At 39.6% G+C, this 25,859-nt stretch overlaps 1 protein-coding gene across 6 annotated transcripts in view; it reads left to right on the forward strand.

Annotated features, from left to right (window-relative positions):
- Nucleotides 1–25,859, forward strand: part of LOC120948551 (modifier of mdg4-like) — a 99,830-nt gene that overhangs the window by 48,443 nt on the left and 25,528 nt on the right. For 2 of the 6 annotated variants that reach the window (XM_049606788.1, XM_049606794.1), the window contains one exon: nt 20,515–22,261. In XM_049606788.1, the coding sequence (XP_049462745.1) occupies nt 20,515–20,756 (242 nt within the window). In that variant the 3' untranslated portion in view covers nt 20,757–22,261. Of the gene's footprint in view, nt 1–538; nt 1,108–20,514; nt 22,262–25,859 lie in introns of those variants that run through there. The other 4 variants (XM_040365135.2, XM_040365404.2, XR_005750968.2 and 1 more) reach the window with 3 other exon arrangements.

A 25,859-nucleotide genomic window follows, 5' to 3' on the forward strand; every position in this document is an offset into this window, starting at 1 on the left:
GTAAATTGGAATAAAAGCCCTGTAACTCCACCTCCCCACACTCCACACACACACACACACACACACACACACACACACACACACACACACACACACACACACACACACACACACACACACACACACACACACACACACACACACACACACACACACACACACACACACACACACACACACACACACACACACACACACACACACACACACACACACACACACACACACACACACACACACACACACACACACACACACACACACACACACACACACACACACACACACACACACACACACACACACACACACACACACACACACACACACATACACACACACACACACACACACACACACACACACACACACACACACACAAACACACACCTAGAATACATTATATTCTTCAGTTACAGGATCATTATCCCAGCATGTTACAATTATTGTCTTTGAAAACGAATTCAAGACACATTTCAAGCAATACCAATACCTTTACAGCAGCTCATATGACATTTTCCTCTCTTCTCTCTTGCAGAAGTGTTTGAACAAAAACTGAAAACCAAAAGATACAAGTGCAAAGATTGTGACAAAAGCTTCGCCGCCTGGAAATCGCTCACCATGCATCAGCATATACACAGGGGTCTCACAAAATGCACTATCTGTGGGGCAATCTTGTCACGCACGGCCAATCTCAAGCGACATATGAAGCTGAAGCACGAGAAAATTATATCATAATTGGCTCATTAAGGTCTTATCCTGCCACTTGGTTGCTACCTGCCCTTATGCTTTTAACAAGGGGTCATCACCGTGTATTATCGATTGTAACAGGTATTGTATATGACACAGTGTTGACTCATCTTATCAGCCAAATACAGTTTAATAGATACACTGGTTAATACGAATAATATTACATATTACGAATAATATTGCATAAAACATTTGCGATCTATTGCATATGTTTCGTGTTACCAGTTGAAGCACGCAAAACAATTCATGGCTGAAGATGGGCATTGAAATCAACCAAGGTTGTACAATTTTTGTATGAATTTGATTGAACACTATTTATGATGTAAAATAAATGTTTTTATAGTATCATTTTTTCTATTTTGCTTGTTTTGTTCATCCGCTAAACAAGATCAAACAGTCCACGAACTAAGATATACTGTTCAGATGTACCTTCATAATGTCTAGAGGGTTTTTGAGTGAAAAATTAATATAAAATACAATTAAGAAGAAAAAATAGTGGCAAATATTCCATAAAACGCATACTCCAAGCTAAATTCGAGCTTGGATACCTTGCTTTAAGAATATGATTATTGGGCAAGACCACACATCAGTGCACTAAGATATGCGGATAATGCGGAGTGAATTGCTAGGTTTTCTACATGTGGCTAGTGTGCGGTACGCACATGGTAATAAGTGCTCGTACGTCATTTACAGATATAGACAAAATAAATTTCAAGCAAAATCGAAAAGCTGCCGCTGTTATAGATTGCACATTTTCTTTTGTTTCTGCTGGGTAAATCACCCACAGCAACATAAGATCTATCGCACTCTGAGTGATATACATACGTCACACGAGGCGTAAACTCAAAAAGTTTACGCTAGATTTGTATGGGAGAGCGTAAATTTCCTGTCAAAAGATTATAGGGTTGTATGGCTGAAATCCAGTTTACGCCAAAGTTTACGCTTCGTGTGACGTCCGGAATAAAGAACACCATATTAATGCCGATAAGCTAAATCAAACTAATATATCTCAAACAAACTCGTTAATAACGTACGGATTCAACATTCGTATTATACAAGGTCGTTACAGAAGCCTTGAGTTCCGTTACAATTTGTTTCGTTCACTTGAGACGTCGAACTGTCCAACGCCAGCGAACTGGAGATGACTCGATAATGACGTGTTTTGCGTCCTTTGAGAAAACGATACTAATATTCCATTCCAGGGCAATATGAATCCTTACCTATGAAACCTGACATGAATGCACCTTAGACAATTGAAATGACACGTGAAACGACTAAAACTACTTTATCGGGAAAGCACCGCACTAAACTACTGAGATTATAGACTGTTATTGCTGTTGACCTTAAGGCGTTTTGGTATTATGGGGAAGGAGCTCAATGGTTCAAAAATTATTAAAAAAAAAACAGAACTCAGAGAACAGTTTATGGAAAGCCTATATCAGAGCCTATAGAATATACCCTTGGAGTTCTGCAAGGAAGTGTTCTTGGACCAATTTTGTTTATAATGTATATCAATGACATGAAACAGGTTTTGAAGTCTTGTGAGATCAATCTTTTTGCCGATTATACTGTTTTGTTTATCTCGCACAAAGACATCAAGAAACCAGAGTCTCTGACCAGTGTTGTTAATTGTCGACATTTTTTTATGATATTCGCAGTAAGCGGCTGTCAAAATCATTTTTCGTTCATGATATTCATGGTTACCATGACATGACTTTTCAAGAGCGACAATCATTTGTGCAATAACAATCAATGCTTTTGCGATGACATGATTGCAAAAAGAGTAGAATGAATGTCATTTGACATTTTTTTGCTCGATACAAATCGCTGAAATGTGATGTCGGCTGTAGGTGTTCACATAAAATTTTAAAAATTTAATCTTTTAACTTTTCCAGTGTACGCTTCTAACATAGCATTAATTTCATCAATTTTACAGATTGGTACATTTTTCAGGCATTACAAAACAATTTATTGACTGGAATTTTAAGGAACTTGGGTACAGAAATCCACGAAATGTTGCTTATAAAACTGCTTGGTAGTTTATTGGCTAACACAAACAGCACCCACTTCCAAGATTCCCTGCCACCATGGCCCCGAATAAAAAAAGAATACATGGAAGTGTTTTTGAAGGTTTTTCAACTCTGTGCTTTTCAGCCCTATCTGATTTTTCTTTTTTATCTTTTAAATGTCTCAATGTGGTTTGTTAAAATATCAGTATTTAATTGTTAGCGTGAGTTTAAGCTTACATTTGCATTTTTTGGACTTGCCGGTTAAAAAAATGTTCTAGGAGGGTTCGTTATATTTTTATTTTATGATGCCGATATTGCAAAAGATTTCCTGCACAATTAAATTCTTATGTAACAAAGGCCAATTCAATTAAAAAATGGTTTTATTTATTTTATTATTGTTATACTTATACTGTTATATTTTTTCATTATATTTGGTGTAACAATATTAAACCCAAATTAAAACCCCCTTAACGTAATTAAACATCTTCCTTATTCCATTCATATAAATCATGTAGAATTTTTTCAAGCAAGGGCTGGTTCAGCTTGATCAGTAAAATGTTTTCCAACGTATCTTCGTTCATTCTGGTCCGTTTATCAGATAAAACCAAACCAAGTGCGCTAAAAGCACGCTCCACAGATACCTGGTTTGATGGTACTTACAAAAGTAATATCGCTACTTCATATAGTTCAGGAAGAGTGGATTTTCGCATTAACTACAAATTCCAAACATCAAAATGCTAGTTTTGATGCGCTTCTGCGTCAAATGATATCAGCTGCCGTAGAATCTTGTTCGCGCTCGTTTGTATTTCTTCAGCATTTGGTTCTGGCAATGATCCTCCGTAAAGTTAAGTTAAATACAAATCAAAATCACTGGAGCTATTTAATGTCGCATGCGGAGCATTAGATGGTGATGATGATGAAGATGGCTGAACCTTAGCGTTACATAGATGGATGCGTAAATATAATTTTAATATGGAAACAAAATTAATCTAAATATTGAGTTATTTGTGGTCATCTTGGATCCACGTCACACGTATCAACTTATTGCCTAACACATAAGACAACTCGATTTGTACTGCTTTAATTTGTGTCACAAACTTAGTTTGTAAAGGCTAAACTGGCAACATTAAGTAATTGTAATTACTTTCTGTAAGATTTTTTAACCGATTTTTAAGGGCTTTTGTAAGCGGTTCAACGAAACGATTTGCTGGAATTGAACCGACTTTCAAAATGGTCTTCATCCAGGATAGATAAAAATCGTTCAGTGATGTATGTTTGGCTTGCATGGCTTTTGTTGAAATATAGACAGGCTCAAACGCCGCTACATATTCTTTTATAAAATCCCATTCTGAAAAAAATAACAATGAAATGTTGAGGTATTGAAAAACTTTTTCGTTTATATAATAAATCTCACCTAATTCCGAATGTTGCTGACCCAGTTCGTTGAAGAAATCCTCCTGTTTAAAAAAATGGTTCAACATTTCGAAAATTCCTCCCCACCTGGTTCTTGAGTAGAGCGGTGGGAGAGATTCATTGTTGAAAACAGTCTTGTACATAATTTTCCGGCAGTTATTTGATACTGCAGTACATTTACGAATCTCTCCATCGAATGTCTTGACCACATCTACTACCGAAAGCTACATGGTATAAACGGCACATCTTACAAGAGTGATATACTGGTAAAATTCTTTTTCAATGGTTTCTGTCAAATCTAAATAATGATTCGGAAGTGAACAGTTTTCTTGTGGGTGTCCTCTAGTGGGTTGAACATGACCTGGGCATCAGATTAAAGATGCTTAACGGCAGCGATCATGTTCGCATCATTATCACAGGTGACCGTGAAAATTTGTTCCAATGAAATTTCGTATTGAGTGAGTATTTCTAGGATCTTTGTTTTCAAAAATTTTCCGGTGTGTCTATTATTCAGCTCAACCATTCCTATTGAATTTAATTTAAACAAAGAGTTATTCATACTTCATCAAAACTTTCACGATAGGTAAAACATAAAACATTTTCCTTTCAAAATTGTGGTAAGTTCCTGGCGAATTTTTCGAGCAGCAGCTCCAAAATGACAAACAATATTAGAACGGTTGAGGTTCATCTTCAACGCATCACAAATAGGTTTCAGAATCTACCCTAAGCCGTCCCATTCGACGAACATCATAGGTACGTTATGGGAACATATTAGCTTCATCGTACCATTTGAAACAACAATTTAGAGAGCATTTAAGATTTAAATAACATTTAGTTAATACTTATTGTTAAGCTTACAGCTAAAACTTGTGTAAATATTATTTGACGGGATCGCCACACACAAAAAAAAAACATTAAATATATTAAATACCTTGCAGGAGCTTTTGCCGGTCAATGGCTACCGGAACTTTGGAAATTTTTCTCTTCTTTATGGAGACTTCACCGTCCTCTTGCAGCAATCCTAGGGATTTTGCCAAATCTGGGTGCACCGATCGTATATGGCGTATAAAATTACCCGGCTCACATTTTTCATTCTTTTGCCTATATTTACAACCATTTACCTCGTCGATAGTACAAACGAAGTGTCAATTTTCGAAACCCACACAACCTTCTGCTAGAATTTCACGGAGTTTCCGCTTTTCACCCGATATTTTTGACATTTTTATTTAACAATATTGGAATTCGAATGTGTTTCTTTACTACCTTGTTTCACTCAGAATAAGCTTGTTCTGTTCACTAATGCCACTGATTTTCTGAGGACGACAAACGCAAAGCCAACTGCGTTCAACATGACCTAAGTTGCTTGTATCCCGGGAAAATCACAATCAAATGAATACAACAAAAAAATATCACCATGTCAAATGATATTTTTTTCCATGATTGTCGAACGAAAGCGTGTATCTAGAATGCGATGCTTCAAAAAGTATCATTTTGTAAAATTTTGTGTCGACGACTATCACCGTTCGCGGTGACGTACGACGTCTGTTTTTTTGCTAGATATTCTTCAACGGATGTCGGTGCAACAGAGGATTGTGTATCAAACCATGACCTTCATATTTAATCTTTTGAGAGGCCTTCTGCCAGGGTATTTGGTAGAACGCAGCGCAAATGAGCTAAGGGTTCCCAACTTCATTTCACATGGTTTATTTGTTTATTTGTAAATGTTAAGTGATTGGCCATCATTGGCCTTATCACTGATCTTATAAACTAAACATATAATAACATAAAGCATCACGGTACAATGTGAAGTCAGCACAAAATAAATAACGCAGAGTATCACAGCAAGAAAAACAGGTTAACTTAGGGAATTCCAGTCAAAAGAGTCATAGTGTGCATTAAATCTGATAGCCATCGCAGTCAAAGGTTCATTGTCGCTATATGCACGTCTAGTTTGGTCAACTCTTAGTAGCCTAAAGTTTCTTAAAGTACGAGCAGGTACGTGGAAATTAACTCTAGCTAAAAGGTCCGGTGAATTTATCTTTCCTACGATGATTTTTTTCATGAATAAGATTTGCGCCGTTTCGCGACGAGTAGCGAGAGACTCGAGTCCAAAAATTAAACATCGGGCATGATAACTAGGTCTCGCTGCTACGTTACGCCAGGGTGTGAGCCGTAAGACCAAACGGGTGATTTTTTTCTGCACTGACTCAATCTTATTCGACCATAACGACGACGATGGGCACCAAACTACTGAGGAGTATTCTAAGATGGATCTGACTAGTGATTTGTAGAGTGCGACAATACAATGTGGGTTGGAGAATTCTCTCGACTGCCTGCGTATAAATCCTAGCATTCTGTTCGCTCTATCAATAATTTCGTTATGGTGCACATGAAAGTCAAGTTTACGGTCAAGAGTAACTCCTAAGTCTTTTACTGCACTGTGTCGTTGTAATTGTGTACCAGAGATGCAGTAGTTAAACACTATTGGACAATTAGAACGTTGAAACGACATGGACAAACATTTATCAACAGAAATTTGTAGGTCGTTGTTCAGACAGCAGTCGGAAAAAGAGTCGATCGATGCTTGCAGGACAAGACAATCACCAAAACACCTCACAGGAAAAAAAAGTCTAAGATCGTCCGCATACAATAAACATTTAGATTCCCTTACTACAGTGGTAACGTCATTGAAAAAAACAGCAAGGGTCCAAGGTTACTACCCTGTGGCACGCCTGAACAACTCACGAATTCCCTAGATGTCCTACATTCAACTTTGACGCGATATCGACGATTGGTGAGGTAAGATTCGAACCACTCCACAAAAGGGGTAGAGAAACCAAGACGAGCAAGCTTCGCCAACAGCAAGCGATGATTCACCCGATCAAAGGCAGCCTTAAGGTCGGTATAGATGATATCCATCTGGGCTCCCGAAGCGAATGCAGCATGGCAGTGAGATACAAACTCCACCAAATTGGTGGTCACACTGCGGCGAGGGAAGAACCCGTGTTAGCGTGTTGATATCAGCGAGCGGCAACAGTTCAAGAGCGAGTTCTGGATGACGACTTCAAAAACCTTAGTGCCTGCAGGCAAAGTAGTAATGCCACGGTAGTTTTCCACTAAGCTCTTATCCCCCTTTTTATACACAGGAACATGTAGGACGATTTCCATGCTGCTGGAAACACACGCTGATTGAGCGAGAGTGTGAAGATACGAGCCAGAGGTCCGGCCAAAACTTCGCTGCATTTGGCAAGAACTGCGGTTGGAATACCATCAGGTCCAGGGTTGTAGGATGGTTTGACCTGCTTGAGCGCCTTTAGCTCAGAATCTCTGGAGATATTTATGTCACGCACATTAATATCGACGCAAACGAACTCATGAAACGATCGGCAAATAAATTGCAGGTTTCCTCTTTGGTACACGAAGTTGTTCCATTAAAGGAAACTATAGCTGGCAAGGAGCTGTTTTTCCGTTTTGTGTCGACATACCTCCAAAATTTTTTCGGTTTTCTTCTTAAGCTGAACTGTATACGAATCAAAAAACGAGAGTGAAGTTGTCTATTATAGCTTCTATATACATTGTGTGCAGCGATGAACTGCAATCTCGATTGTTGTGTTCCACTGTTTTGGTAAAACCGATAGCAGGAAGATTTGTTTCGTGTTAAGCGGCGTAATTGAGCATTACCCTACTGTTGTGGACGTTTTATAGGGCAACAGGCAGATAAATGTTCCGTAAATTTCCGATTGAACATATCGAGTGCATGGTTTACGTCCGGGTTTCCATCAAGGAATGACCAGTCAGAGGATTGCAGTAGATCATTTAGAATCAAAAAGTTTGTGCGACTGTAGTCGAGCATGCCTGATTCTTGATGTGATGTTGTATGATGTTCTGCTTTGGCTAAGCCGTTCGGCAGGCATAGCTCTATAGGCGGATGATAGCAATCAATCAGTGTGCGTGATGTGTGTGAATTGTTTATCGGTGTTGATAATTAGTGGATTAGCGGTGTGGGTGAAGTGCGTGGAGTGTGTGCTGAAAGTATTGTATGATCCAACAGCTGTGGTGATCGAATATCCTACGCTGTAGATAGGGTTGTAGGTGTTGAAAGTCTCATTGGCGGTAGACGAAAATTTGCACCTGGTTGTTGAGCTCGGTAGTCGACAAATTCACGCACCGATAGACCAAGCGTTCACGTTGAGTAAGAGGCACTAACACCTTAAACGATAGAAATGAGAGTGTTGCTGTGTTTGTGCGTTGTCGTATAAGGCAATATGCAGTGACATCCTCAATGGACAAAGCTTGTTTGACCATTTGCACTATTTGGTCACTGGATGTATCCGGAGCGAGCCGGGAAATAAATAATGCGCACTTTTGTACTGTAGACTGAGCGGGGAATACTTTGATCGGAAATGTAGTTGTATCTTTGTTTGTGCCTATGATCATGGGTGAAGCTCGATTTTTGCGATACATATCATCGATCGGCTTATTATGTTGGTTCTTGTTGTTATTGTTTTGGGTGTTGATGGGTCTGGCGCCAAATGTAAACAACGTACGGTTGTCAGTGGCGACTTGATGCTTTCGGCGACTGTTGTTATTGCCGCCTGGAAGCCAGATTGCATGGCTGCGTCTTTTACGAACTTGGTGCGCGGATTCATAAATACGCTGTTGCAGCCAATACAGCACCAGTGTAATTGTTTATATTCCGCAATGCGCAGGAACAGATCAGCAGGAACCGAAGTGCAGCGCTGGAGAGTCGCATGGAGAGTCGCACAGGCAGCAGCTGATAGATGCCTCTGCAATTTCCATAGTGCAGGCGTTGCAAATACGGGCCATTATACGGTAAACGGTGCAGGTTGTCGTTGCAACAACAAGAGCGATGGCGGTCAGGACGCGTAAACTCAGACGCGATCCGAAAAACGAAATTTACGCGAATTTTTTGGTCAGCAGAGATGAACGTACTATTGAGCGATAGAACATAAAAATGTGCACTATGGAACCAAATTTAACACAGAAACACGATCATTAAACTCAGTTGTCGAAATCCTCGGCTCAAAAGCGTCGCTGACTGCGTTGAAAGCACGGCACATGAGTAGGAACGGGTCAGAGGAGCCAAATTGCGTTCTACGGTCGTCGAGTGCCAACATTGCCCGAGTCCGAAGCGGCCTGGCAGGAACGTACAGGTTGATGGCAGCCAGTAGTGACGGAGAGTCAATACGGCCGTCGAGAAGTCCCGTGATGAACGACAACCTGGCTTTTCGTATTCGCTCACTTAGGGTGGGTAGCCCGAGTAGTAAACACCTAGTCCGGTAATCGAGCCTTTGGTTCCATGAGCGAAGTGCAAATCGTGTAATTTTGCGCTGGATTGATTCCAATCGAGCTAACGGACGCGCTGCAGTTGGCCACCATACGATATTTGCATATTCCATCAACGACCGGATAAGTGAGCAATAGAGCGCCTTGGTGCAAGGTATATCATTAAGCTCGCGAGTCATATTGATAACTAGTCCTAGCATTCTATTGCTGGTGGCTACTACGTGATCCAGCTGATCCTTTAATGATAGTTTTGTATCGAGCAAAACGCCTAGATCCTTAACACATTGTTTTCGCGCCAAGGACTGCCCATCAAGCGCATATTCATATAATGATGGGCAGCGAGAACGATTGAAAGTGATGGCTTCACATTTATCTGTGCATAGGGATAAAGCATTACGGTTGCACCAACACTGGAACTCATGCAATGAAGTTTGCAGTCGGGCGTGGTCTTCTGGTTCACGAATAACACGAAAAATTTTCGCGTCATCTGCGTACAGTAGATGATTGTCAGCCGGAAGGATCAATGTCGCGTCGTTGATGAAAAGAAGGAACAGCAAAGGACCCAGGTTGCTGCCCTGCGGGACTCCAGAAGATGCATGCAATGGACTTGACATGTACGGGCCTAACTTCACAGAATATTGACGATCTGTAAGGTACGATCTAAGCCACATTATCATAGGGTTTGGGAGACCAAGTAAGTCGAGTTTCGCTAGCAAGATGGAGTGCGATACACTGTCGAATGCTGCCTTGATATCCGTATAAATAGCATCTAGTTGTAAACCGTTATCGATAGATTTATGGCATTTGCTAACAAATTCTAGTAGATTAGTCGTTGTAGATCGCCTGGGTACAAAACCATGTTGATTCACTCTAATATAGTTGCAGGCCGAGGCCAACAATGGCTCGTAGATTAGCATTTCGAACACCTTTGCACACACGCTGAGTGAGGTTATGCCACGATAGTTTACAGCATCATTCTTACAGCCCTTCTTGTAGATGGGTGTCATCCAGGAAGATTTCCAAGTGGCAGGAAAGGTTCCACATCTCAGGGACTCCTTAAAAATCTTCATCAGCGAGGGAGCAGGCGCAGAATCACCCCACTTTAGGATAACGGCCGGTATACCTTGTGGGCCAGGGGTATATGAGGATTTGACACGTTTGATGGCAGAGGTGATCGTATCGACAGTGATGACTGGTAGCATAGGGAGCAGTGCACCAACAGGTGTGTTAGAGAGAGCATCGGCCACATCTTCTGGACCAGTAGTTTGAGAAGCGAAGTTGTTCTTGAAGCGCAAGGCAAACAATTTACACATTTCTGGCAGGGAACAGGCACTGTCACCGTCAAAACGAATAATGCTTGGTAGCCCAGCAGATTTTCTTTTTTGTCCATATAACTCCAAAAGCGCCTAGGGTACTTGCAGAGGGAACGTGCAGTTTGTTGTAAATAACTTCGGTGACAGGATCTATTATATCGGCGAAAGAGAGAAAGAACTCTGTTGTAGTAAAGATGTGATGTGCTGTTTCGTTCTGCCCGTTGATTAGAATAGGCCCATGGTGGCCCACGACGAGAAATTTTAACAGGAGTGCATTCACATATAGCAGATCTTATGAACTCATAAAAAGCCTCTGTGGCATCGTCAATGGTTGAATAGTCCGAACAGCTAAAAGAATTGTCAAAAGATAAAATCAGTCGCTCCAATTTTGGAAGGTCAACACGAGCATAATTCAGTCTTTTATCAGCATCAATGGATGTAGCGGTCGTAACTGTGGCTACGTTGTCCAAATCAAAGTCAAGCGGAGGGGGGTGTTCTTCGATAGTAGTAAGGGGATATTCACAGACACGTATTGAAGAACATGTAGATGCAGCTGGCCAATTTGCGTAAATTAGGTCAAGTATTCGCCCCGATTAGTTAGTATTGAAGTTAAGCTGGTATAGTCCATTCTGATGCAAACCATCAACGAACTGGACACTGCGCGCGGAGCGTGCATGATTCTCATAGAAATCAAAAGCAGCTCCATTTTCCTCTGACGCCGATGTCCAGGATAGCGTAGACTGGTGGAAATCACCAATAAGCATGAATCTGTCTCTCGGACCAAGAGTAGTGCAGATATTAGCAACGAAGTCGATCAATGCATTTATTTTCTCCTCATTCATGCTATGGTTAGAAGGCAGGTAGGCAGCGGCAATAAACAAACGGTGGTCGCATAACTAAATACATACGCAAGTGAGTTCTAACAGTTGCGGCAACGTAGGAAGCACATAAGAGAGAAGAGAAACGTTGCATGCAATCAAAACAAGAAAATATACTGAGCGAAACGCGAATGCGACTTTTACGTTAAACGTCAAACGTCACAAAAAAAAACACATGGCACACATGGTGCCAGAAACTCTTTGTTTTTCGAGAGGATTCGATGGTACAATAGATTATCCGGAGAAATCAAGAATTGGAGTAACTACTTCACTTCAAACTTCTTCAAACGACTTCAAAAGTAGGTGTGTGGCATATGTTAAACAAACTGTCTAATGTTATCTTCTTCTTCTCCTTTTTGGCACAACAACCGCTACCGGTCAAGGCCTGCCTGTACCACTTGTGGGGCTTGGCTTTCAGTGACTAATTGATTCCCCCTCATAGTAGGATAGTCAGGCCTACGTATGGGGGCACGGTCAATTCGGGGCTTGAACCCATGACGGGCGTGTTGTTAAGTCGTTCGAGTTGACAACTGTATCACCAGACCGGCAGTCTAATGTTATATTGGTGTAGAAATCCTATGTCACTATGTTATGTACAACTGCACTTTTCGTCTTGAGCTTGATGATGATGATCAGATTTTTGATATATTACAACAAATTAGAAAAAAATATATAAAACAACATAAATTTCAAACACGCGCCCATACAAGTGGATACTTCCGTCCTTCTCAAACCTGTGTTAGGATTAGTGATGCGCGTTGCGTTCCGAACCTTCCAGGTGCGATCCGTTCCAGCATTCAAGCATCAGGACCGCGATCCTTATTTTTAACCCAAGCAGGTTCAAACTGAACCTGTTGCTCCCACTGATCTTTGCGATCCGACCTGAACCGACTGTTATCAACGATCTTATCGATCCGATCTGAACCGGCTGCTCTCAGCGTTCCTGGCGATCTGTGCTGGACCGGTTGCTCTCGGTGCTCTTTGCATCCGGCCTAGAACGCACGACATTGTACTCTCTTTGTATTGATGAGCCGGTTTGCCGGTTCAATTTAAACCTATTTCTCTCAGCGTTCTTTTCGATCCAGTCTGGAACGCACGATCATCTGCTCTCTTTCATACGATGGGCCGATTTGGTACGTACAAAGGAAGCAGGTAAAATCTGAACCTGTTTCTCTCAGCGTTCTTTTCGATCCGGTAAAGAACGGCGATCTCTTCTCTTTTGCTTCTTTCTAGTATGGACACACACACACACACATTCTGTCTATGTGAGTGATAACAGCGTAAGCCATACTCTCTCAGTCAAAGAGATAACGGTACAACACCTGAGCCGTGAAGCCAGAGAAGGATAGAGATTTGTGATTGGTGGGAAGCTAATCGCCAAAATTTAAAGAGACAATCCTGCACTAGCGGTAAGCGCAACGAATGAAATGTTTCTTTTCTGCCATATGGATGTTATCAGTATAGGTGCGTTATTGTGCGTTCATTGTGGTGATCAATGAATTGCTATGTGTCTGGCGCTAAGCTGCTTCGTTGCCCATGCATCTCCAATGAACTCGTTTGAATTTTTACCTGAGATCTTCTTTGTGCAACTAAATATTGAGGGTGCATGACACGTTTAGCCTTCCGCAATAATTTCTTTAACACCGTTTATCGCCCCGTGAAACAGCGCTATTCTTACAGGGTTTACCAGCATAATAAACAACTGTTCACTTGTTTATAACAATAGTCGTTTTGAATAGACACCGCTGTCTACCACTTGCTCACACGTCAGATGGTGTAAGCTACTCTGTCCATTTCAATAACACAATTTTCGCCTTCGATAAGCAACTGTCAGATTCGGCACAGTTTGTTTTGTTTTGACAAATTTTGCAAAAACAAAACATTTTCAAATACGTTTCTTTTATTCAAGAAATATGCAGTATAAACCATACATTACAATAAATCAAAACATTAATTTTGTTAATTATACAACAACCACAAGAAACCGTGCCGAATCCGACCGTTGTGCAATCGAAGGCGAAAATTGTGTTATTGAATTGGACAGAGTAGCTTACACCATCTGACGTGTGAGTAAGTGGTAGACAGCGGTGTCTATTCAAAACGACTATTGTTATAAACAAATGAACAGTTGTTTATTATGCTGGTAAACCCTGTATGGACAATTAAAGTGCACTACCGGACACTTTCACACGGGTAGTTCATCGTACAGTATAATGTCAACCCTACAGAAACAACTTAACAGCCTATGTATTTTATTTAAACCAATGTTATTCGATTCTATCTGCTTATATTAAGAAATATTAATTCAATCAGTGTAGTGTAATTTTGGCCATACGAAATTTAAAAAGCCGTAAAAGTAAGCGTTAGTAAAAACAAAAACAACAAAATGCCTTAACCTTTTAATGAAAAAGGAACTGTATAGCGGGCTACTCAAGTTAAGCGTTAATATTTTAGTAGAAGAATAGTTTTACACATTCAGTAAACTATTATTAACTATTTTTTTAATTGAAACTGTGTGATTACTGCACAAAAAACATAATACACAATATTCAATGAATACTTTCAAGTTAACCATATATAAAGTGAGCAACTGAAAAAAGCGTAACCATGGCAGGTCATCCTGCGTTCCGCGATCCGTTCTTTTTCTCCAGATTAGCAGGTTCGTTCCGTTCCTCAATTTTTGGAACTATTCTCATCACTAGTTAGGATAAGAGGTGGGACTTATCATCATCATCACTTCCGATCATGGAACCCCACACTGTAGCCGCCGGTGCCGATAAGGCCGCCTTGAGACGCATCTACACGTAACTTATCGTTATCGAAACTAATCTAATCGTTATCGAAACTTAACGTTATCGCTTATCGTAGCGGCCGAGTGTTGCTCTGTTCATGTTTCTCCATGGTCTGTTTCGCGGTTCTTTAAATGTTTTTGACGATGTCATGCAACATAGCGCTTGTGTTATGTTTCTCTACTTTGTCTGCATTTTGTTATTCCTACTCTTTTTACAGAAAATAATAACAAAAAATACATTCTGAAAGTAATTACATGCAAAATATTAATAGTTAAACCGTAAAATAATACGTTTTCGATAGCTTTAATCTGACGAAGAGCTGTCGGACGAAAAACGGTCTCCGTTTGAGATAGTTAATGGTAAAATTTCCTTCGTTCGGTAAGATATATCTTCTTCTTCTTCTTATTTTTGGCTCAACAACCGATGTCGGTCAAGACCTGCCTGTACTCACTTGTGGGCTTGGCTTTCAGTGACTAATTGATTCCCCCCCCCCCCCCATAGCAGGATAGTCAGTCCTATGTATGGCGGCGCGGTCTATTTGGGGATTGAACCCATGACGGGCATGTTGTTAAGTCGTACGAGTTGACGACTGTACTACGAGACCGGCTCAAAGATATATCTAACCAGAGACAAATTGAGTTCTGTAAAAAAATCATAGTAGAAAATCAGCATTTTAATACATTTCCTTTGTCACTCGAGTCACATAATTGGCTCTATTGCTGGTATGGTCAGTTGAGTTAATCCTACATTTATGGTAAACAAAGGGAGAACGTTTGCACATTTTGGCACAACAGTACTGGGATTCAATATATTTTTTTTAATTTTTAAAATTTATTTTGCTTATAAAAAATACGATTATCATATTATATATAATACGCTCTTGACGATCGTACATTTATAATCTGCTAGGGTTTGTCGTTAAAATTAATGTTAAAATGATTTAACCACTACATACAATGATAAAATTGCAGTTAACAGTTTTGTAGCACTTGCACTTAAAATAATGTTTTAAGAATTAAACAATTAGAAAAACTATTTTTGTTAGTCAACAGAACCGTATAGGAAGCTCGTATTTGATTGTTAAAGTATATTCGATTTAAACGGCTCGCCTATTATTTAACAATCCATAATCACCTTGATTCGTAATAGTAATAGTTAATTTTTAACAACTGTAAATTTTTATGCATTTCTTTCCCGATACTTTCGCACCCACGGCTTTGGAGTCGGTTTTAACACAGTGGACAAAAAAAATTATTAGTGTGTTTGTCCTATATTTGTTAGCAATGTTCAAAATATATCAATTTTTTTTTTTGATAAATTCCTTTGAACATGACTTACTCGGCGGCTATGTACGGATTATCTCGATTGAAACCTCACAAATAGGTTTTTTGGACCACTGTGTTAAAACCGGCTCCGGAGCCTTGGGTGCGGAATCGGTTCCGGAGTCGTGGATGCAGCCAAAACTCTTGCAAATAGTTCCGATTTTGTTCATAATTTGTAAAACGTGCATTATATACTAAGCCACATGTGAAATATAATTTAAGGCGCATGCCGGCTTTTTAAGGCGACATATACTATTAGAAAATATCTTTAAAACCATCCGGCTCCGGGGCTGTCGGTGCGGTTGTTTGAAAGGAAATTTGATTCGGAGCCGGCTCGGAAGCGTTGGTGCGCCCCGAAGCGCCCATCACTAAAGAGTAAGAGTAGGAGGAGTTCCGAAAGTTCAACTTTGCAATAACGTGGGGTTGGATTGTCTAACCGCGATCGGAACATAATTATTGCAGAAAAGTAGTATGGGTGCTGCTAAATGTCTGGCTGTGCACATGTGGGGGCGGCTAGCCTGGTAAGATCCCGCCATGCAATTGACAGCAATTTGCGAGGGCGCGCGAGGGCTCGCACGCCACACAAGTTCACCGTCTCAGAGCCCTCGCATTAAAGAGCTTGCGAGCCTAGGCAGTTTTTTCGCCGCTAGTTTTAGCAGCTATAATTATAGCACCCCGAGAGCAGGTATAACATTGCAAATTATAGCTTACTAAACACCTAAATTTCGAGATTTTATTTTGAAAAAATCCACAAAAATTTAAACAGCGATCTTTTCGACAAATAACACAGTAAAACAATAATTAATGAATAAAAAATAAATATTTTGAAATATTTTTAAAATATCTTAAGATTTTCAGCAGATGATACCACTTGCAACCCTCGCAATGTTTGACGGGCGTGCAGAGGCGAGGGGTATGAGGCGGCCCTGGCAACGGGGTTGCTCGACGAGCTGCTTGACAAATTTGCCGTAGGAAGGAAAAAGATGGGATGGAAAAATTCTCCGAACGCCATGATTTCTTCCGTCGCTTTGCACAGCGGGATGGCACTCGTCCATATTTGCTGTCCGGTTTGTGACAACGATGTAACTAAACATATAACGTGGCTTTTGCTAACCTCATACTGTTACAGGGTTCCCCACGATTTATTGAACTGACCAATCTATAATCTGTTGGGCTCGTCTCACGATTTATTCATCGTATCCCGTAGATTTTTGGTTCGTTCACATAGTTTATTAATATCGTCTGATTGGATATCAATACAATTGAACCAAACAATTCTGGGAAATGCTAAAAAATGGTGAGAACGCATAAACAAATATGGGAACCAACCAAAAATGTATGGTAACCAACCAATAAAACGTAACCCTTAACCCTGTTACTCGCATTTTCTCTCTCAAGCATTTCATTACTTGTCTTTGGCAATCATAGTTAATAAGTTTTTGTTCACTATAAAATCATTAGAACGAACTCCAAGTGCACTATTCTACGATAATCGAAAAATAAAAACGATTCGCATAATAATCACTTCGCATTGTCTAAGATTTTGTCTTTATTTTTGTCTTAGTTTATACGCCATTCACACGCCACTGTTGTCTTGTTTGCATGTCACGTTTTATCATCTACGTTTCATCATTTGTTATCCTTCGCTGGACAATGCGTTGGGTCACATCAAAATGTAGAGCTGTTAGAGCTTTTGTGGATTTTGTGTTTCGGATGGGTTCTTAACAATCGTAGTGCAATCGTAGGGATCTGGCGCTCTGTGCACATCTGGAGGATCTGCCGTGGAGTAAAAAATTGGCTTCCACTCCTCTGGTAGTTCCTCCTGTTCCCAGATTTTCACGTTCAGTCGATGCATTTCGACGGTAAGCCTCTCCGGCCCCATCTTGAAGAGCTCGGCCGCCAGTCCATCGCTGCCAGCAGACTTATTGCTCTTAAGCTGCTTAATGGCGCTGGCAATCTCATCCAGAGATGGCGGAGGCACCTCGTCGTCTGCGCCGATGCTGTCGCTGTTGTTTCTGCTGTGCTGCTGCTGTGGTGGTTGTCAGCCTCTCCTGCACCTGCTCCATTCAGGTGTCCTTCGAAGTAGCATTTCCACCTTTCGATGACCTCTCGCCCGTCTGTCAGGCGATTTCCTTCCGCATTTTAGGAGCAAACCCGCTTTGTGCCTCCTTCAATCTCCTTTAGAACAAGCGTGTGTCCCGACTGGGAAAGCTGCTCCAACAGCTGTTCGACTGACTATTGAAAACGGCACCGCTTGGCCTGGAAGAGCAGGGTTTGCTGATTCCTCAGTCGTCTGTACATCTCCACGTTCTGACGGGTTTCATGCCGTAGCATGCGGGCGTGCGCTGCATTCTTCTCGGATAGTGCTCCTTCGCAGTCCTTTTTCTCTCTACGTGGTAAGCGGCCGATCTTGTGTTCGGCTGCAGTGCTGATGGCTCGTTCCACCATACGCTAGTGGTCTGCGAAGGGCATTGCGGCGATGTTATTAGTCGCCCTACACAGTCTGATTAGTTTGTTTTGGAACCGAAACTCCTTCATAAGCATCTGCAGCTGTTGCCGGTCAATGCTGTCATATGTCGCCTTAAAGTTAATAATAACGTTATGTGTTCTACAGTTGTACAAACGGAGCAGCTGGACAGTTGTCGAGTGTCCCTCCATGAAGCCTGCTTGATACTCCTCTACAAAGTTTTCAACCAAGGGTAGCAACCGTTGAAGCAGAAGTTGAGAGAAGATTTTATAGGCGGCATTTGGAATGGTAATGCCCCGGTAGTTCTCGCAGTCCACCCTTTCCCCTTTTTTGAAAGACTGGTACAAAGAAACCGGTCATCCAGTCATGGAGCAGTTCTTATAGTATATCTCCCAAACTTTGCCTATGACCAAATGAAGCACTCTAAGTAGGCACTCCCCTCCATGTTGGAGGAGCTCGCCAGAGAGCTGATCATCACTCAAGCTCGGATACTTTTAAGCTTCTGCATTGATCGCCACAATCCAGTCCAAAAAAACGCACCAATACTAATAAGATGTACATGGCAGAAGAAAGGCAATTCATTCATTGCCTTACCAATATCACAGGATTGTCTCTTTAAATTTTGGCGATCAACTTCTTACCTCACCAAAAATCTCTATCCTTTTCAGGATTCATTCTTTCAGGCCACAGCTAAAAATTATGTGTAGAAACCTTTCCCACGACACTATAATTAACAAAATTTGGTATAGGTAAGGTGAAAAATAGCTCTAAGTTCGTACAAAAAAATAAATTTGTACTTCGATGGCCTTTACCTCAGCAAGTTTATGTAAAAAATGTTAAATATTCTGGTTTTAAATAAATTTAAGTCAGTATCTTAAGGAAACGTATTTGGTGTTAATTTGCGGTTAAGTTGGTAATTCAATTTTTAAAACGGTGCTAGTTCAATGTTCACTCTGATTTGCTAGGCCGTAAACAAATGTTTATCGCACCACATTGGTGTGCGTGGCTGTCAAAATATTAATATTAATGCTTTCTTGTCGTTAGTGATTCTTGAGAGTCTATCGCATCCCTGTGAACCCAAAATCTCTCCTTGCTATTGGGTATATTTCTTTTCCACATGTTTTTATTTTAAGCAAGGTGCGCGCATCTTTTGACAGCGGTAGTCCGTTGTTTTACTTAATATCGTTAATCTGTACCATTTACAGCTTAATTTGGTGGTTATGTTTTAATGCTCAATTGCGAATAACCCCATCGGATGGTTCTTATTTCTGTAGCGATTCCTGTGTACTGTACACAGTTTCCTCAGCTACATCATCATCTTCTTTGATGTTTTCGTAGCGTTGTTTGGTCGAATTTATCGATATTCATCCAATTCCCGTCCTTACCTTATTTTGTGAGGCATAATTCTTAGCGGCTTTGCTAAGAAATCCTATACGTTTTGATCGAAAGCAGTCAAAATATTTTCATTTGTGTTTAAAAAATAAAAAAAAGTGCTCTTGTAAAAAAATAAAATAGTGGAATGTGTCGTAAAAAAGCTGAATGTTTAAGGAAAATCCTAACATTCATGAATGTTCTACAAATATTTGGATACACAACCACTTACACGCAGTGCGCAATAATTGGGCGATGTGTAACAATTGGCAAATTACCCTACTACTAGAAATGCTGGCAATGTTAGCGGGTATAGTTATTGCAACCAGTGAAAAGTTCACGACGATGATTGGCAAGAAAATAAATTTTATGAAAATAACAAAGAAAAACAACGATTGCAAAAGATTTCTAGCAGGAGATATTACACGAACCCCTCGAATTGTTTAGCGAGTTTGAGACAATAATTGCGACACGCCGTCAAAAATTGGTAAGAGACAAAAGTACGTACCGTGACAATGCCTGTTAGTATTAATAAGTTAATAAAGAGCAATTACAGCATTTGCAATTTTTGTTAACTAACTTTTAGGAAGTTGTATAAATAATCGTTAAAAGCGGCACCCTATGCTCGAACTTGTTATTTATTTTAATTTAAATTTCGTAGAAAAATGATAAATTCATTTTAAAGGTTCAACTTCAAAGTAAGCACTGAAAGTTTCTCTGCGAACAAAATATCTGCTTGGTACGATAAGTATATAAGTATATACACAAGCCATTTTTATTAAAAGATATTTTTTTACAGAAATAATGTTGTTTGCTTGTATTTCTCAATGTGTGCTCAATTTGTTGCTCATTTCTCTATAAACGATATTTTTTCTCCTTTGTTTACTTTTAGATATTGTTAGCGAAAACAAATGGTCGAGATGTAAAATTTGTCGATTGGTAATCACTGCAAGCAATCTTTGGCGTCATGTGCGCACTCAGCATAGCCGCCTCGAACCAAAAAGATGTGAACACTGCAAGAAACAATTTAAGAACAAATATAGCTTACGTGAACATGTAAGAATTACTCACGAGTCGAAACAACCTCGGGAGGAGAACATAAAGCAACATAATATAGACCAGACAACTCCATAGAGTTAACAAAATATATTTCCTAACGGTTTTGATACTTGTTTAATTTATCAAATATCTGATAATTAGGAATATCTGGTGTGGTGCCTAAAGCTCCTTCTGTAGCATTTCAATTTCAATTACCAACATTGCTATGTATATTATATTACTGTTACTTATATTACTGATACTGGGGCCCTTCACGATTTTAGTCAGTTTTTTGTATGGAGTTTGACAGTTGGAGGCTGAAATTATGTAAACACTCCATACAAAACCACAAAAAAACTAGCCTGCAATTTTCAGTCTAGATTATTCTAGCCTCAAAGCTAGAATTAGATTCGAGTACCTGCTCGAAAAATGGCATAACAAGGTAGTGTTTACATTTATCCCAAGGTGCATTAAAGAGATCTTGTGATGGAATCCAGAATCAAAGTGTATGTAGTCCAGGAGGTCTTTTTATAACCAAATTTGAATATCACTTTTTGAAAGGATAGGTGAAAATTTTTGTTTAAACATGCTCTCTGGAGGCTTGACGAATACTCAAAACACTCTTAAAATCTTCATTCAGAAGCAGAAGCGATAAAAATCAACCTTCTAAAATCATACACCTTGGGATAAGCCCACCTGTATATTATACCCACTTAGATAGTTGCTCGGAGCCGGTCTCGTAGTACAGTCGTCAACTCGTACGACTTAACAACATGCCCGTCATGGGTTCAATCCCCAAATAGACCGCGCCGCCATACGTAGGACTGACTATCCTGCTATGGGGGGGAATCAATTAGTCACTGAAAGCCAAAGCCCACAAGTGGGTACAGGCAGGCCTTGACCGACATCGGTTGTTGAGCCAAAGAAGAAGAAGAAGAAGATAGTTGCTCGAAAACTGCTATACATTGCAAACAGCTGACAGGCTGAAATTTCAGCCTACAAACTTAAAACGGAAAGGCCCCCACTGTTAATCTTAGCCCAGCTAAGCCCAGCTTAGCACAGATGCGCTACCGATTTTAAGGCTTACAATATCAATCTGTTTGCTTGCGATATTGCTTTCATTTGCTTTCAAAAAGACAAAAAACTAGTTGATCAATATTGATTTAAATGCTCTGAAGGGTTAGTTAGTACAACAAGCTGGCGTCAAAATAAAAATAAACTCTTTGTATGAAACTGTTTGAGGCGTATTTTATGGCCTTCCTTCTATTGTAATATATTTTAAAAACCAATTAAAAGAGTCTGTCCGGCAATGTATTTATAAATTATTTAAGGTAACAGATTGAAACTCCACGCTCAAATACACTAGATCATCGCTAAAATGAAAAAAAGAGAGTTATATAATGATTAGATCAAATTAGTTGGATCCCCTCTGCCAATCACTACATCCAGTACACTTTGATTTCTGCTCGTCCATTGTGTTTATTGTCGAAAAATGTTAAATTGAAATGCTTAAGCTTAGGCGGCGCTCTGGCAGTCATTGACTAAAACAACGACACTGTTCCATAGGTGCACTTTTATCTGTTTCACGTCTTACCTGTCATGATGCAATACAAAACGCCCATTTTTTCAACTGGATAAGTATTTTTATAGATCATATGAATAACCGGCCACAAGGGTAAGATTCCACAAATAGATTGCAAGTAATGCACATTAATTTAAAGTATGATCACAAATTCATTGAAATAACAAGGTAAACATTTTAAACGAATGTCTGTTGTAAAACATTAACAGTTCAATAATGTACTAAAACATTTTACGCACAGTGATTGTGCTGGCGCACAGTTTCTGAAGAATCACACAGGAATAGGCCTATTAGACGATGGAAAGTACTGTCACTCAAAAAGAGTATAAAAGAAGTTTCGCTTTGTTCAACACTTTGACCGCCGGTCTGACGTCACAGTTTTTCGATTGAGCGCGTAGCGCATGGCAAGAGAGCGATTAGAGCGACAAATTCTCGTGCGATTGTTATCACTCTTTTGTTTTATTGCGATAAGCGACGTAGCACACGTCGTTCTCGTTCTCTCTTTCCTACCTCATTCGTTATCAAGAGAATTGCTGAGCTTTAGATAAGCTGAACGGTGAACAAAGCCGTCATGCGATTTCATAAAGTGTTAAAGTGATTTCATAAAGTGACGCGGCGCTTAAAGTGTTAACATTTGGCCATCCATTCTTGAGAAAAAAACACACTTTGTACTTTACGGCATTTTCTTCATTACAGTGCGGCTGCTGCCCGTAAACAAATTTCGACGGCTGTTGTCAAACTGAATCTCAAAATGGCAACCTGCCAACATTTACAAAGACACCTCCTCTATATTCCACCAAGGACTGTGTAGGAACGAGGTCAAGTAATGTAGAACGATTTAACAAGTAGCCAAAAGATCGTTACAGCAGTTTGACATATGAAAGCCCTTTTCGATTCAAATTTAAATTATGATTTTAAAGATGAATCCAGCTGGTAAAAGCAAGAAAATTATATATTCGTTTATAAATTTTACAGTAAAATTATGTATACCTTTTATAGATATATATGTTCGAGGGTTTGATGAATTTGAAAGGGCTTTCTGCTGTCAAATGGCATCCAATAACCGATTTTGGCTGATATTTGACCTTGTTCCTACACAGTCCTTGATATTCCACCTACTTTTGGCATTTTTATTTCATGTCTTTCATGTAGTTGACCGATAAGGGCCGTGGCAACGCTTTTTCGCTTGCGATTTTATCGGACGACCTGTCAAATTTTTATATGGGATTTGGCAGATGACGTCGGACGACGAAATCGCACGTCTGACGTTATCAGTCAAATCCCATATAAATCTCATCCGTTAAAATCGCATCCGATCAGCGTTGCCACCGGCCTAACTACAGCTCTGGAAATTGGAATTCGATTTGCTTATTCCCAATATGCTCCGGAAAATATTTTTCTGTCCAAGTCGATACAAGTATTTGAAGTTATTGTTATTGTTTGATTAAAAAAAAACAACAAGAATGATAAATAATTATTGATTACTTATGATAATGTGATTACTCAGGAAATCCTTAAACAGGATGAATAAATAAATAAAATATATAAATAAAATAAAATAAAATAGAATAAATAAAATTGACAGCCAAATTGTCATGTCTTGTTACTCGTATCGCAGGATTTTTTGTATCTAAGCCTGAGTTTGATAGAAAAATACCAAACGACAATAACAGTACTTCCTATCAGCTAGCTGATATAACTGCAACAATAACTGAGTGTTGCACAGTTTGTGTCTCGCACTGATTCTATGCTTGGTGCTGTTTTATTAAAGCTCTTTTTTCGTGTTTTTAAATGTAACGAAATCATGGTGAATCCAATCGGGAATGAAAATATACTGTCCGTTGTTTCAAGCGCTTTATTTGAGGTATCGGACTTCCAAACCAGCTGGCAAATAGCCTAGTGAAACAATTGTGTAAGAAATTATCAAAAATATTCTTCTTCTTTGGTAAAACAACCGTTGTCGATCAAGGCCTGCCTGTACCACCAGTGGGCTTGGTTTTCAGTGATTGATTAATTACCATAGTATAGTGGCACGATCCATTCAGGGTTTAAACCCATGACGAGCATGTTGCTAAGTCGTGCGAGTTGACAATTCGAGAGGAAGAAAAACTGAAACCACCACATAAAGGGATAAAAATAGAAAGCCTGGAGCAATATAATCGTATTTCTCCCCCTATGTCATACATCGCTCTTGCTTGCATTCATGCGGGAACTTTACTATATTCTCTCCATGTTGTGTATTTGCAGTTCAACCAGTGTAGTTAGAATGTATGTGTTTTATGTGCAGCGAAATTTGTCTCTGTTTCTCATTCCACTTCCCGCACACATTACATACGGGGCGAGTACCGGCTTCGAACGACGAAATCCGTTCGACGCTCATGAGAGAATGAGAATCATGAGATACAACTGTCAAGCATTTAAAGACGTTTATATCTACGATTCAAGGATGATTAAGTTTTGAATTTTGATTTTTTTGCCGTTAGTTTTGGATTTCATTCGTTACATCATTATTGGATGATTTGTTATCAATTCTAAAGCAGCTTTACTCACTTTCTTGAAATTTGAATTTAACTTATTTCATATTTAGGAGGGACGACAGGATTGGATTTACTTTATAAAAATGTATAAAAATCTGGATTGATTTTATTTCAAAGAGTTAGAAACGTTATTTACATGGTGAAAATGTTTTGCGATATTTTTCTATAAATTTTTCAGCAGTGTAACAAATTGATATGAAAAACATTAAATTTGACCTTTACATGAATATTCAAATATCAATCATTTAAAATCAAATATTAAATATCAAATATTAAATATCAAATATAATATTGATACAACTTTATTATTATAGATATTTGTAAGTATATTTATATTCCGATGTATTTTATGTTTTTTTCATATAAATTTTCAAAACTGATAAAAACTTTTTTAATTGGAAATAGATCACAAAAAAAATTCAAAATGTTACATACCTCTAAGTTCAATTCACTTCAATCATTTAAAGCAAAATTTAAAGCAAAACGTTACATTGAAAACAACATTCGTTCCAAATCCGCAGCGCAAAATCTCGCGGATTTCTCCGCATACAAACGGGAACGTTCGACCCCGGCAGGTAGAACTCATTCTTTCACGCGCTTCTTACGGTCTCTCAATGGTACGCTATTTTAAAACAGAGCGCCAAGTGAGCGCCTTCTGACAACCGCGGCGAATGGATCTCCCCAAGCGAGTCAACACGCTCGAAAGTAGCAAGGAAAGTAGAAATGAAGTAGCCTTCTACTTCCCTTCTACTTTTGTTGCTTAAAATCAGAAGAATGTAGAAACATGTGGGTTCCAGGAAAGAGCAAAAAATGATTTCTTGAGTGTACACACGCACACGCGACGACTCACGCTTACGTTCTTGTTCTACGCCCCTCCCCCTTCTCACTCACCCCACAGATCTATTTTTAGATCATCACACTTCCATCGACGGCGGTCGATGTGACGATGTGTGTCGTCGCGTGTGTGTTGTCGATTTGGTCAGAAAAACTTTTTCTTCACACATCAAATCTCTGACATGGAACGTCGGCGTTCCGATTGAACCATCGCGACTTTGATCAGTGCGCGCGGTTAAAACGACC

This window comes from Anopheles coluzzii, chromosome X (genome assembly GCF_943734685.1).
Source record: "Anopheles coluzzii chromosome X, AcolN3, whole genome shotgun sequence".
Lineage (NCBI taxonomy): Eukaryota > Metazoa > Arthropoda > Insecta > Diptera > Culicidae > Anopheles > Anopheles coluzzii.